At 43.6% G+C, this 15,371-nt stretch overlaps 1 protein-coding gene across 1 annotated transcript; it reads right to left on the bottom strand.

The window, feature by feature from the left end:
• Window positions 1-14,963, bottom strand: LOC134095308 (Na(+)/H(+) exchange regulatory cofactor NHE-RF2). Its single transcript, XM_062548761.1, has 7 exons — window positions 14,066-14,963; window positions 13,575-13,892; window positions 8,739-8,873; window positions 5,008-5,190; window positions 3,346-3,499; window positions 2,754-3,064; window positions 1-2,609 (listed from the first exon to the last, which is right to left on the bottom strand). Exons 1-7 carry the CDS (start codon window positions 14,306-14,308, stop codon window positions 2,442-2,444), a joined length of 1,512 nt encoding a protein of 503 aa, XP_062404745.1. The 5' UTR covers window positions 14,309-14,963; the 3' UTR covers window positions 1-2,441.
• Window positions 14,964-15,371: the final 408 nt, after the last annotated feature.

Genomic DNA, 15,371 nt, shown 5'->3' with positions numbered 1-15,371 from the left:
TGCAAGAATGTGATTTAATGTACATAAATGCATTGAAACATCCTCACATCATCACACTTTTTGATACTGTACAACAGAAAATGGTTAGATAATGGAAGCTTTTCCTACTGAAGACAATTAGTCAAAAACTAAAATACCTTTCTGTGAAGAAAACAGAGGGCATGTCCAGCACAGTGTGGAATGGGCACACTGTGGCACACTCATTGTCTGGATACTTTATGGCAAAAGTGTGCATACTTTTAACACATCAAATGAAGTTTATGAAGATTAATGAAAGAAAGTCTTCAGTCACTGCAGAAATGCCCACGAATATCATTTGAATACTTCCATCTTTTACTCAATAATAAGTAAATGACTTTCAAAATGACATTTTAACACACAACGGGGATAGATTGATAAAAAAAAATGATTTTGCAAATAGTTACAGTACAGCAGCTCAATCTAACAAATTAGAATAGGTCATATGACAGGTAGTTTGAGTTGAGTTGTTAATGCAGTACAGCACATATCGTATACATCAGATTTGAAAATGCTAGTCACAGCCATGAGGTCTTCCAAACAAGAACATTTGGAATGTGGTTATAGTCTGAAATAGAAGTCCATTATAGAAACATTGGTGGATGATAAGGACTCATCGTGGAGGGTTAAGAAATGTCAATAGGATAATAAATAACCACAAGAACAATAGTAAAAGAACACAATTACATGGTGTTCTTCCTTAGTCCAAATTATACTCTAATGTGTTTCCAGTTTTGTTTATGAAATTTCTTGAAAAATAACCTTAAAACATTGTATCTTGAGCAAAAAGCAAAGACAGACAGAGTGAATAGTCAGTTAGCATTTCTGCAGACTTGAAAAGTGATATACAGTAATTCCAGAGTGACATTGCCACACATTATTAAGTGCCATGACCACACACTGTTGTTTTGCTTTAAAACATTTTAGTCAGCAAGCTCTCATCTGGTGGTTTGGGGTTGTTGTTGGCAAGACCATTTTAGCCATGTCAGCTGGCTCTCACATTATGCAAAACCAGCAACAGAAGCTGTGTAATGGAGCACACAAAACCACACACACACACACACATACACACACACCGTCCATTAGTGTGTAGCTACCTACATATTGTGAAATAGTCCTTTTATTGAGTCACTGAAAGGACAAAGATGACCTACTTTTCTTGTCATCCCCACTGAACTTCCTGGTCTTTTTTCTCTTGTTCTCTTCATATTAGTCAGACTTAACTTTTCAACTGCTCTCTGCTCTTGCCTTCATTAGCCTTGATGCGTTCATGGACCTACAATATTAGACTCTGTGTGTTCTCCGCAGAAAGTATTAATGTTGTTATTTCAGTGTGCTTAACACTGTTTACTGATCAGGATGAATCTATGGGGGGCAATCGCTCTGTTTCACACAGTCTTTTTGCTGCGCCCTCTAGTGGCTGATATGATATATTCTGAATCCAGAGCAGCTAAAATCAGGGTAACCCCCGGCAACAGATTAAAGCAGAGGTGCGGAGTGATGGGGAGTGATAGGGCTGGTATAGTCCTGCATCTGCAGCGCGTGACTAGAACATTCCGTCATCAACACGCCATGTGCATGCCACTGATGCGCGTCTTCCATGTGTGCAAATGTGCACGGAGGAGCAGACCATCTCCTTCGTAAGTCATATACGACTTCTTTCAGGATTTAAACTGGGTTGCACTCTAAAACCGGCTCATTCCTGTCACTAAATGTTTTTTCCTGTTACCATATATTCCTGTTTTTTACTTGTTTCTCTAAAAATAAAGATGGACTGAGATGTACTAGTACTCATTTTAAAAATAAATATTACTCACATTAAATATGTGTTATTAGTGTTGAAATAGTAGGCTATGAAAGTTCATTTTGAAGAGTCAACAAGTATTTCAACAATTTAGAGAGAAAGAGTCAACAATTTACAACAAGTAAATGGCACCAATTCTGCATTCTTAGGTCCGTATCAGCTCAACCTAACCTTTTTACACAGCAATCACGTTCATTGTAGTGTGTTAAACTCCATCATGTCTGGTTTAAGGTGTACAGTTTTAAAGTGCAACGTAGCTAGCCCAATGCTAACTGACAGAGCAGTCGTCCCATGCTGTTCTTTCACATGAATAAACTTCGCTTTGCTTCTCACTTTCTACCGTCACTTCCTCTCTCAGTCTTTTCTCTCTTACTTGCTCCCAAAAGGTCTGCCTTTAGAGTCTCTCTCTGTGCCTTGTGCCCTCACCGTAACAAGAGGTGATACATGGATCTGTTTGGGATAGTGTGTGAGATGATCTTGCAGATCTGACCTGGAAAATAATCATCACTTATCCAGAAGATAAAGTAAAGGTGCGATAGGAGGTTTTATCATTAGCTTAAACAGAGAAGGACCTTCTCTCATCTTAGTCCTTGCCTTTCCCAGTTAGTAAGGATGCTTCTCAGAAGTTGCTGAACACCTCCTGTTTCTTACTCCAGTCCATAGGGGGAGCTCTCTTCTTGGGTTTCTTGGCGCGGACCCTTTGCTTGGCCTCCGCTGCGGTCGGGCTCAGGCGAAGACCGCTCCGCCAGAACGGGTCCAAGGCTGGACGCTCCTCCTCGTCCAGCACCTGTAAGTGACACACCACGGGGGAAATGAGGAAGAGGTGAGCATCAATACGCACACAAAGAGACGTGCCCATGTGAACATCCTCCTGAAAATGTGGGGTCAGTTTGTGGTCAGTTTGTGGTCAGTTTTGTGACCAGCTTGTTACCTTGGAGCTGTTGTCCGAGCTGCTGAGCTCGCCGCTCATCTCAGACAGGGTGGAGTGGGAGGAGGAGCTGTCCTGGCTGTGGTGGCGCGGGGAGCCGTGAGCGCTCACCGGCGGGTCCATCACCGTCACGTTGATGACCGGAGGAGCGGCCGTGTCCACCGTGTCTGTGTCTGAGTCCGTGTCCGTGTCGGCGTCTGCGTCTGCGTCTGCGTCGGCCACCGGCTCTGAGAGCGGGGAGGGGGACACCGACTCCTCTGGGACTGGAGAGGGCGCTGGAGAGTGGTCAGGGAGGGGCCCGTCCACACTGTCCTCTGTGTGTTCAAATCACAGCAGTAAGAACAACACTCAACCAGGAGAAATGGATCACAAAGAGCCATTAAAAACAGTTGCGGTGCTACTAAGAAAAGTTTAAATAAAACAACTGCATTTTAAGAATGGAAGAAATAATACAGCCCAAAGGTTGGAGCTATCTTACTAAGACCTTGATATAGCCACACTAACAATTAGTAGTACAGTCCAGTGTATGTCTAGTATATTTCAAAGGAAAATGAAGCAATCCCAAATAATGTTGAAGATAGGTAAGATGTCTGACCCTCTAGATGTTTATTGGTCGGGGTGATGCCCAGTCTTTTGAAGAGCTCGTCTGTTTCCGGGTCGACCACCAGCAGGGTGGTCTCTTGTCCTCCTCGCCTGATCACCGCCACCACCTCGGAGTGCCGCAGGTGCTCAATATTCATCCCGTTCACCTGACAGCACAAACACACAGGAGCTGAGCAGTCGCCTATGCAGCACTGAGAGTACATCTACTACTACTGCATTTACAGGGAGTGAACAGTAGGGGGCATGAGAAGGAAAACTACCTCAGCTGGACTATCATCATCTTACTCTGTGCTCTATGATAGCCCAAGATGTGTATGACACACACTACAAAGTATGAAATCACCATGAAATGGCCATGCTTTAGAATGAAAATCTAGTCTGAGTCTAGTCTGGCCACACCATCCTAGATCTCCTTTCAAGGAGATACTAGTCTGGAACACCATAATTCACTATTGTTTTCAACAGGTACGGAAAAAAAACGACCAATCAGCAATGAGAGGGGATGACGCTATAGTTTCAAAATCAAAAGTGGCTGTGCTAAATCATAGAAGGAGTGCCTGAAAACGTCAAAAATGGCAAGAATTGGAAGAATGTGTACATTTATTTACAGCAAAGGTAGTCCTACACACATCGTCTCCTGACAGCTGATATCAGTTTATAAAGTTTAGGCAAAGTAGGAAGTAATGTTAGTCCCTGATCAACGTGACTGGTTAAGTTAACGCAAAATGTACGCCCGTCACAGAAACAAAGCCCAATCATTGAATACCTAGGCGTAAAATACCTGCCACCATCACTCCTATGGCACTTTATGTTGATCCTAAATACTAGTCATATTTGAAAGGCTAATTCATCATTAGAAAGCCCTTTCACTGTTATGTGTGAGTGGCTGAAAACTGTTGAGCTCGGTCTGAAAGAACAAGCTTTCTTCAGAAACTCATCAGTCCGGTTGTTCTTAGAAATTGAAGTTCTTCCATGAAAGATTTTCAATGAAAACTGAAGACACCTGACACATGTTTGCATAACAACATTCACAGATCAGTGGAGACTGGGCAGACAGAGACACCCTGAAGGCTCCAGTGCACACACGTCAGGTGCCCTCAGTTTTCAGTGAAAGTCTCACTTTAATTTCTAAGAACGACCAGACTGATGAGTTTCTGAGTGTTCTGTGAAGAATGCTGTACAAACATTAGTAAGGTAAGGTAAGGCAAGGCAAGGTAATGTTTATTTACATAGTGTTAATCAGCCAGAAAAAGATAACCATTTACTGAAATAGTGAAATAATCAATCATTTGTTTAAAATGGAGTTAGTCTACATGATAAGTTCTAAGCATGATGGTGGCAGAAAATGAGTGTTTAAGGACTTTATCTTTTCCTATACTCCTGTTGCTCTGTCTGACGTTATCAATAAGCAGACTCAGATCTTTAGTTATAGGCATGTAGTTAGATGACTGAATACGTTTTTTATCCAACTTCACAGACACACGTATGCACACACACACACACACACACACACACACACACACAGACCTACACACACACACACACACACACACACACACACACACACACACACACAAATTGATGTCTGACCACTAATCTTGCATAATCCAGCCAATCCAAAGTAATCCAATCTGAAATAATCTTTACTGATTACCTCAACGAGTCTGTCCTTCGGCCTCAATCCGGCGTACTCTGCTGGGGAGTCTGGATCCACACAGCGAATGTATTGTCCCATCCGTGCCTTGTCACTATGGAGGTTGAAGCCATATCCCAGCTCCCCCTTCAGAATGTGACAAAGTCTTGGACGAAGGTCTTTGGGGGGCAAGGGTGAAGTCTCCTGTCATAGATGAGTAAGGAGAGGAATTAGAGAATAGTAAAGGAAGAGGAAGTTAAAATCAATTCTACATATCTCTTTCAGTCAGCTTAAAATTGCTGTACATCCTTGAAAAGAGTTTGGATAATCTGCTCAGGCCTTGCTTGACGACTTTCTCTTGGGCACAATCCAATTAGCATTCATACTTAAAACTTGAATGAGTAAATTAGTTCTGTGCGACCCTGCAGGCTATTGCAAACACAACAGGGACATTTAATTCATTTTGGACTTGAGCTTAAGACTTTTTTATGGTCTGGCCTCGCTGGGGTTATGACGAGGACTTGTATTGGTCTCGGCCCTTGGTCTCACTTAGTCTCTCCTGTTGGTTCACTCCAGTCCAGTGGGCTTTAAGATATATGTGTGTGTGTGTGTGCGCGTGTGTGTGTGTGTGTGTGTGTGTGTGTCTGTGTCTGTGTTTTGTTTATTTTATTTACTTTATTCTATTTTGTTTCCAAAAACAAAATATTTGATTAAGTGACTATGCTCAGATTTTTTTGACCAATGGCTGGACATTGACATTGGCTATTTACTAACCTGCCTGCCAAAACTCATCTTTGAAGTGAAAATGCTACGACAGTATGACCTGTAAAAATAGATATAGAGTGCTTCTAACATCACAGGTAACAGGTTTGGGTAACTAAGTGGTCTTGAGAATTCTTTTTTTAAAATGTCTCAGCTCTGTCTCTCTTATTTTTGACTCGGATTCCAAAGTCTTGGTCTCTGGACCTCTTTAGACTGGGACTGGACTTGGTCTCGACTCGTCCTGATCTTGGTGGTCTAGACTCTGAAACTGAAGGCCTTGAGAAACAATGCTTGTATTATACTGATGCCCTGTGCCCTTCAATCACTTGCTACCTTAGGGGATGCCTTGGACTGCCTCTGCATGTATCTCCTCTGTTCCCCCGCTCTTTTCAATGATGTCATTGTATTGACCTGATGGGCTGCCAAATCTACTGGCCAGTCGGAATGTAAGAGTGCTAATGTCTATTCAGGTTCTTTGGGAAAGGTTTGCAGCACGGCTTTGGGGAATCTCTCACGTAATCAGCCAGTGCAGGAAGGGTGGTGTGTGCGTTAGGCTCGGCAAAGCATGGAGACCCCAAAGTCACTTCCCCAGGAAAGAGACACACACCCTGCATTACGGAAGAATGGTCATTCTATGGAGGCCGTGTCACTTCCTCTGCAGAAACAATACATAGGCATGGAGTGGGTTGTGCTCCCCACCCAACACACACACAATAGACGCTGCACACACCCACACCATGAGGCTAAGGGTGATGGGTATTATACCCCGGGGACTGACGGAGAGGTAAGTGAATCTGGATGTGAATTCTCTCCCCGAGTGGTGTGTCACAGACTGCGGAGCCTCAAGGACCAACAGCACAAACAGGCTCATGGCCTCATCCCTCAGCTTAAATGACCAACCATCTGGAATTAAGGTCAATTAATGGCATATGCCCCGACATAATGGCAAGAAGCATTCGCTCCTTAGCACAGCCTCAAAAGAGAAACATACACACACAAACATACTAGAACAAAATGGAAATGCATACACAAACAGCATGACCATTTGCATGGAACTCTCAATAGCTAAACTTTATGTGGACAAATATTAGAACATGAATATTCTCTCAAATATAACAATGAGTAAATCATGAGCCTTGTTAATGAACTGCAACATAACTGGTTCCCTTAGTTTTCAGATATTTGTTTCTTATTACAAATGCTAGACTGCTCATCCACACTCCTTCACAATCTACAAACAATAACCTCAAATAAATCATTAAATCAAAGAGTTTCATATTCACATTCTAGCCTAGGAAGGTGGGCTGATAGAAACATTTGATGGGCAACATAGCAAACATGAAACTATGGTCCAATTAGACCAAACGACCTTAACAAAAACAGCAGGTTGAGATGTTTTTCTTCAGCTTCATTCATTCAAGAGCTTGACAACCGTCAAAACGATTAGTCTGCATCTGTCCTCTTTCCTAAAATCACCCTCTGGCACTGTTATTATAGTTATTAAAATTGGCTTACCATTTTCTTTTTTACAAATAACTGTCAATAGTTATCTATTGTAAAGTTCATATACTGCAATGTGTGTGTGTGTGTGTGTGTGTGTGTTTATTGTTTAAAGTTCAAATACAGCTATGTGGGGTGTTAAAGGAATGGCTTAGAATAAAGAATATGTAGAATATTGGGGACATTGTGCACTATGGCTCCAGGCATCCCAGGTGCGTAGCTCTGCACTTGTCAGACAAGTTGGGATAAGGTGCCATTTTACCAGGTGCTGAAGCTTAACATTTGTGTTTCATTGTGCCCAGGTTCAGTATCATGTGTTTTCTGACAGGTTAACTTGTTTTTTTTTTTTGTCAACTTTGGATGTTCCAGCAGGCCACTTGAATTGAATTGACTTAAATTACTGGATGTTGGAGGGAACACAATTTGCTTGGTGAAAAGGGTCGTCATCCGTAGAAATGAATTTCTAAAGTGATAAACCACAACTTTTAACACCAATGTTGAAATAGCTTCAGGCAATCCAACTGAAATGTCAGATGAAAGTGCTCCAACTTGTCTCGGAGATATGAGAAAAAACATATTGTGTAATGCTGGTAAGAGCACCAAGACACCTTTTAACGGGATAAGTCCTTAGTTCCTCCTTGCCTGCTTTATCTTACAGCTATTTGAGGAGTGATCTTGCCTGGTTTTGATGTCCAAGACCAGGAATCACACACATGCACACACTCTATTTCCCCTTGGGGATGAATAAAGTATCTATCTATCTATCTATCTATCTATCTATCTAAATAACCATAGCCATAGCCATAGCCATAGCCATCTATACACAGCAAAATAGGCTATTCATTTCAACAGTCTGACAATCTTGTCATTTTCTCACAGAAATATCTCAGGCTATTAAAGCTACAGTACTACATCCTGACATAAATCAGCTGTTTCTTATACACCCCATGGGCATCAAGATATGGCACTTTTGAATGGCTGAGCTACATGTAAACGTATAAGGATTAATTAGGGCCTACACATAAGCCTAAAAGATGCTGTCATTCATTACAGGTTACAGACGACAGCAATAGCACCTGTAACCAGTGTTGTGATTGGTTGGCTCAAATTGACAGGCGAAAGGGAGTTTAATGACAAGTTGCTCCATATTGGAGGCTTTTTGTGGTTGATAATATTAAACAATTTTAATGAAATGTTGTCACTCTGTGTTTGTTTTCTAAACCTAGGTTACAGACGACAACAATAGCACCTGTAACCGGTGTTGTGATTGGTTGACTGACGTCAGAAAGGGAGTTTAATCAGATGTGTCTCCATACTGAAGGCTTTTTGTGATTGATAATTATTAACAATTTGTGACTGTAGGCTATTGAATTTGTGGTCACTGTGTGTTTGTTTTCTAAACCTAGGCTTTGTTTGGGTGAGCAAGACACAATGTTTGGGAGGGCCACCCCGCCCATGCCTAGAGCCGGCCCTGTTCACAATGGTCTTACCGGAGCACTGGTATCGGACCCACTGATGTCTGTGCTGGGCTGGGACACTGGGGTGAGTGTGACGGGGGACGCCAGTCTACCATGACTCTCGCTCACAACGGAGCCATTGGATACAGCTGATGGACTATTTGGAACCTTTAAGAGAAAATAAAATAAAATCATGTGACGGTATCCCCCAAATGCCAACAACAAACAAACAAACAAACAAACAAACAAACAACAACACACAAACAACAGATCTGATGTATCATGCTCCAACCATACATACACACTTTGACAACAACTGCATCAACATGTCCACATCAATCTAATGCACAAAGGGTTACCCACTTGTCTCTCAGTTACCAGTGGGGTGAGGCTAATGAAGCAGGCTAAATGGTGGGCTTGGTGTAACATTATATTTAGCAGTTGTTTATTTGTCAGATGATTTTATTCAAAGCGTACAGACAGACTTACAACTGAGACACCTAAGCTCCTGCAAGTTAGGGGACATCATAAAGATTTGAGTGGACTGTTACCTACAGGAGTTGAAACTAGCCTTGCCCCACCGCATTCTCATTTCATTCTTTGTGAAAATGTCCATTAGATTAGTTTGCAAGAGAAGAGCTATAGTAAGCTAATCACAAGAGAGACATTAATACAACGTCTTGGGGATAATGAGGAGTCACCTTGATCATACCTCCACTCTCTCTCACATACTTCTTAACACGCTCACTGCACACATTCAGGTTGGGGATTTTGTAGAGGACACTCTGTGTGAACCCTAGACAGTGGTCATGTGCAGCATAGCTGCCACAGTCTGGTCTAAAGCATGATCTGTCAGCTGTCACCCAAGAGTTTGTTGGCATCACTGTGCCACTGTTCAGAGATGAGGAAGAGAAAGATGTCTCACACACACACACACACACACACACACACACACCCCTTCACCTACTGGCATCGTGTCCTGCTCCAGGAGGTGATTAAGCTGGGCTTAGATAAGGGCTTACAGGTGGATGAACCACTGACTTGATTCAATCGTCCTTCAGTCCTCTGGCTTCATAAATCACATGAGGACTCATCTGAAGGATCACCTACTCAACTAATGGGTTATCAAAAATAAAATCAAACTGAAATATCACATTAAAATGTGAATTTAGACCCTTTAGTCAGTAGCCTATAGGTTGCTGTAGCACCTTTGGCAGTGACTACAGCCTTAACTCCTCTTGGGTATGATCCCATGAGCTTTTCACACCTGGATGTGGGGATGTTATGCCATTTTTCATGGCTGATCCTCCTAAACCCTGACAGGTTGCATGAGGACAGCCCGTGGGCCAGAGATGCTCCATTGGGTGCAAGTCAGGGCTCAGGCTGGGCCACTCCAGGACAGCCACAGAGTTGACCCTAAGCTACTTCTGCATTGTCTGGACGTCACAAACCTAATGGCTACTTAAGAGAGGAACTCCCCATCCGAAGACTATAAGCACACACTTTAGTTTTACTGTCTCCTAAGAGAGAGAGAGAGAAAGAGAGAGAGAGACAGGTGACGGCTGACAGACTACCATAACCACATCCCGTGAGTGAGACATGTTGACGGTGTGCTCAGTGGGCTGAACCGGATCAGGATCAGCCTCCCATTGGGGCATTGGACGCAGGACAAGGAGACGGCCAGAGAGATCGTCCCTTCTGATCTCCACAGTAAACATGACTTGCACTACCACCTTGACACACACCTCATGCTGAATCACAGTACCAATCCTCAGTACATTCATGCGGGTCCTTGTTTTAGTATCTTTATCTTTGGTATATTTTACTGTTCTTTTTAGAATGCTGATTTGTTATTTTATAATCCTGTTTACATTGTAGTGTATGTTGTGAGTGGTGTCTTAAGCTACCGGGACCTTGAATTTCCCCTTGGGGATCAATCAAGTATCTAGCTATCTATCTATCTACAGTATCTATCTACTCTATCTATCTCTCTATCTAAACAAACTGTAAGTGGATGAATACAGCAGTGTCTGTTTCAGTTCTGTCTCAGGGTTACACATCAGGAAAAGTTAGTTGAATTTAAGGTTTGAATATGCAAAATACCACTACACTTAACTACACTGACCTACATATAACCTCACACGAGAGCCTATGGATCTGGATTAGATCGTGTTGGCCTTTGTGCATCCTCTATGGTAATTAGAATCCCAGATCAAGGGCCATATAGAAGGACACATACTGTAGCTCTTATGGACACACCAATACCCAAACACACCATTCAAGATTTTAGATAAAAGATTAGCAGTAGCAATATTTCAATTTAAATTTAATTTCAATTTAATTTCGCTTATAGAGCGCCAAAACATTACACATGTCTCATGGCGCTTTACAGAGTGTTAAACATTAATATCCTATCATTGTGTGACTGAAGTGATCATATTATGATTATGTTAAACACTGATGTGCTGAAGTTATATTATGAATATGTTAAACACTGATATGTCATGCAATTAATCATCATGACCGATGGTCACTGACCATTCATATACAAAGACATTACATTACATGTAACAGACACTTTTGTTTGTCCTTACATTATGTCAACTATAATACATTGTCCCCAGAGCAACTTGGGATTAAATGCCTTGCTCAAGGGCACAACAGTGAAAGCCGGGAATTGAACCCACAACTTTCAGGCTACTGCACGCTAGCCCTGCTCCTTAACCACTACACTACCACCGCCCTATCAAGTGTGATGTCATGTTCAGCTCTCAAAATGTCCGATTCCAGATGCTAGCATGTCATAGCATCAAACAATATCCAGACTATTTAAGCGCCATGACGGTCATTCCTAGGGCCCCTCCCAGGACACAGTGCCCTTAACCTGATGACTCCGAGGACCTTTTCTTGATCCACATGAAGTGACTGAACATATTATGCAAGACCGCCAGTATGGCGCTGTCTGCCAAGAGAGTCACTGAACAATGATCTGGAACAGGCCAGCAAGAGTGCATCAGAGACTACACCCAAACAAAGCGCACACAAACACGCACACACACACACAAAACTAAAGTCAATTATTATATTTTGTGTCAATATCTGGACGAACAAGTATGCAGAGGATACTTCAGCATAGGACTTTTGTCTGGAAAGGCAACCTGATCTGACCAACAGCAGCTTCCCCCCTCCTTCTCTGCTTTCAGACAGCACCTTAGGGGCAAAGAGCTCTACACCTCCACACCCCACTCTGCAGCAAATCTGGGACAGACATCAGGCGCATCAGACATCTCTGAAATTCAGGTCAGACTTTTCATGGACGTCCCTAAAATGCAACCTGTCCCTGCAAAAACAAACCAGAGACTTTCTGCAGCACACTCACACACACACACACACACACACACACACACACACACCTTACTGAACCATCAAGTACTGAAGTTCATGACGTCTCTGACCCCTATTGACTAGCACTTTAGATAAACAGAGCCCTTCAGAGTGTGAGACTCAATCTGTTTCTATGTAAACACACACACACACAAACATACACACGCTTAAATTCGCATGCTCACAGACATGACAAGACTGACGCTAGCACAACGCACACACTCAGGGTTTGAAGTGGTGCTGCTGGAAACACACCCCTGGGGCGACTGCTGTGTGGACCTGGCTGTCTGACTCCCCCAGGTAGAGAACACAGGGCTCTCGTTTTAACTAGCAGGGACAGCGCAACGTCTGTCAACAAGGAAAGTTCTCCTGCATGAGCTACAGCTTTCATGTGACATGTGCGAGCGTTGAGTTGACTCAATGTTTGCGCCGTAGACTTAGCCTTCAAATTAGAGTCCAGAGTCTTTTGTAATATCCTCACACAACCCCCATATAAACAGTTCAGCTATAACAACCCCTGCATTTCTATGCGCACTCTCCTTCTCCAGGCTTTATAGAGTGGGTTTACAAACAGCCTGCATTCTTGAGCACATGCATCATATTTGGATGTATGTCCCTGACAGCACAGAGCGAGTGCCCATGGTTACACGATGGAGAATGTGTCTCTGTACAGTGCAGAAGTGGCTAAAGTTAGCCAAGGGGAAATGGTCCCCTATGGAGGCCTTTTGTTTCCTGCTCTTCCTGCCCATGGGTCCCCAGCTACTGATCTTACATAACGCAGCCGCCCGCAGGACACAATGCACAGTAGCCTATCAGGGTGCTCAGGGCTGGGTCTTGCACACAGAGGCCACAGGCTCCACCACTTCTGCAGGACGGAGGAAAACCTCCCGACAAAAAGGCATGAATGCACAGAGCCCCTAAGGGATTTATTTTGAATAAAGAAATAAATGTAACTATTTTTGGTCGGTCACCAGAAACTGCGAGAAAGTTTTGCTCACGCAAAGCTCTCTGGTACCCACTCATTTCCTCTCAGGGCCGGAGTGCAACTCTCAGAGAGGATGTGGCATGACTACCAAATGGGCTATCATTGTGATTAGTGTCAAATGTGCATTTCATGCAAATGGATTTGTTCTGGCAGTGCTGCCCTCTCCCATTCTAATGCTGTTCTGTTAGCGCTGCCGGCCTATCCAGTCTGTCTATGGCCTGATAACGGCCCCGTGCAGGTGACAGCAAACTCTCACATGATCACCTATTCAGTTATTTGTTCTTCCGTCCATACAGTGAGCTCATCCAAATTCTAGTGCTGATTTGAGTGTGACTGAAATGCAGAGGTGGGGGGCAGTTTGGAACCAAAGTGTTAAGAAAACACTCCATGCGCAGCCTGTGTGTTGTTCAAGCTGTTGAAGTGACACTAGGCCAACAGCTCCTATTCTTTGCTAATCCTCTCTCTGGCAAACTGATCGCATCTCTTGACACATCACCTACCTTCAGACCATTGTGAATAGTGGCAGATTCGTCCATGAGCAAGGGTGACACTGCTCGCGTTGTCGCCTTGATCAGCTTTTCTGCCAGGCTGGGGCCCGTGAAAGAGGCACAGGGGGATGGAGTGGCCGAGGCACGCGGGGAGGAGGCGGCTGAGGTGCGGGGAGAGGAGGTGACCGAGGTGCGAGGTGATAAGGAGCCCATCTCCACGGCTCGGTCCTCCGTGCAAGAGAGCCCATGGAAGCGGAGGTATTCGTCAGCCTCACGGTCAACCACCAGCAGTCTTGTTCTGTGCTCAACAGCATTGATTTTCTGAACTACCTGAAAAAAGAGATGTGTGTGTGTAAAACAGAACCTGGGGGAATTTTATGTGAAACTTGATAAACACAACTGGGACCCAAACCCTATAACCAAACATCCCCAGGCTGTTGCGCAAGTGGTCGAACAGGTTTTACGCACAATTGTGTGGTGCTGGCTGAAGTCGGCCTACTTACTGTATGGTGTGGATCTCTCTCGACGTTCTCTCCGTTCACCTCAACTAGCCGATCACCTGAGCGGAGACCCGAGAGGTCCGCAGGAGATCCTGGCTCGATCTTACGAATATACTGCGCGCCTTTGTTTCTCTCGCCGTGCAGGTGAAATCCATATCCGCGCTCCCCTTTACTAATGTAACAGAGTCGTGGTCTCATCATCTCCTTCAGCACCAGCTCCCTCTCCAAACTAATCGCCATCTTCATGAGAAAGTGAAAACAAGTCCTTCTTCAATGCCCTAACAGAAAAAAAAGTTCACCCAAGGAGCGACACGCAGAATAAAGCGTAGTTCCCTTTGTAGGTTGTCGACTAGCGGTGTGGTCAGTTTTTAATTACTGATGGCAAATCCATATGCCTACATAGACAATCAATGATGTAGAGAAAAACAGTATTGTTATGAATCGGACCACAATTGTTCCAACGACCGCCCTCTGCCAGCCTCGCCGTGAGATTAGAGAACACCAAAATTCAACTCTTGAATGATTCCAAGTTAAGTCCGTCTGAGGAAATCCCGACGGTCAAGAGTTGGGTTGTGAGTTTGAAGAGTCGAATTTATAAGGTCTTGAAAAATACCTCTAGTGATAGAATGTTGCAGGAATAGTTGATGTCTACATTTCCACCGGAGGTTGGTTCTTCTATCACCTCCTGGGGAAATCAGTCTGGAGTTTATCCGATTAAAGGTGTGGAAAGCATGATTCCAGAAGCTCTGAGACGTCACTAGGGCAAAAAATCAAACACTAGCTCAAACTGTAATCGCACACTTGCACGAGTAGCCTGGAGGCGTAAATAGGCTTGTCTTTCTAGAAAATAGAGTGCCATCTGACACTTACAAAAGGCAAAGGGTTTTAATCTAGTTGGTGCCAAACGCGAAAGGGCACATTGCAGCAGGTAGCAAACGTAACGGCGGATAGAGTCACTTCACCCCCACCCCACCCCACCGTGCTCACGCAACACCAGGCAGGTGACAGCGACTCAATTGGACAGAGATCACGGCCTGGATAAGACAAGCCGGAACTCTTCCTCCTTCCCAGATGAAATATGCGTATAACGCAAAGAATAGTTGCATAAAACGATTAGGGTATGGAATCTCCGTCATGCTCTCAGTTCTTCATTAGCAGGCTACCTGAAGTACAGCGTCCAATCAGTAATTTACCATAGGATAATGTTTTATTATACTGTAAATGTGATTTTAACCATCAAAATTTGAGTTTGTTTAACACGCCAGCTCTCATACAAGCTCAATTTATTTGGAGTGTCTATACTAAATCA

This window comes from Sardina pilchardus, chromosome 1, assembly GCF_963854185.1.
Source record: "Sardina pilchardus chromosome 1, fSarPil1.1, whole genome shotgun sequence".
Taxonomy (NCBI): Eukaryota; Metazoa; Chordata; class Actinopteri; order Clupeiformes; family Clupeidae; genus Sardina; species Sardina pilchardus.
Note: the sequence above shows the minus strand (reverse complement) of the source record. Positions and strands in the feature narration are given on the sequence as shown.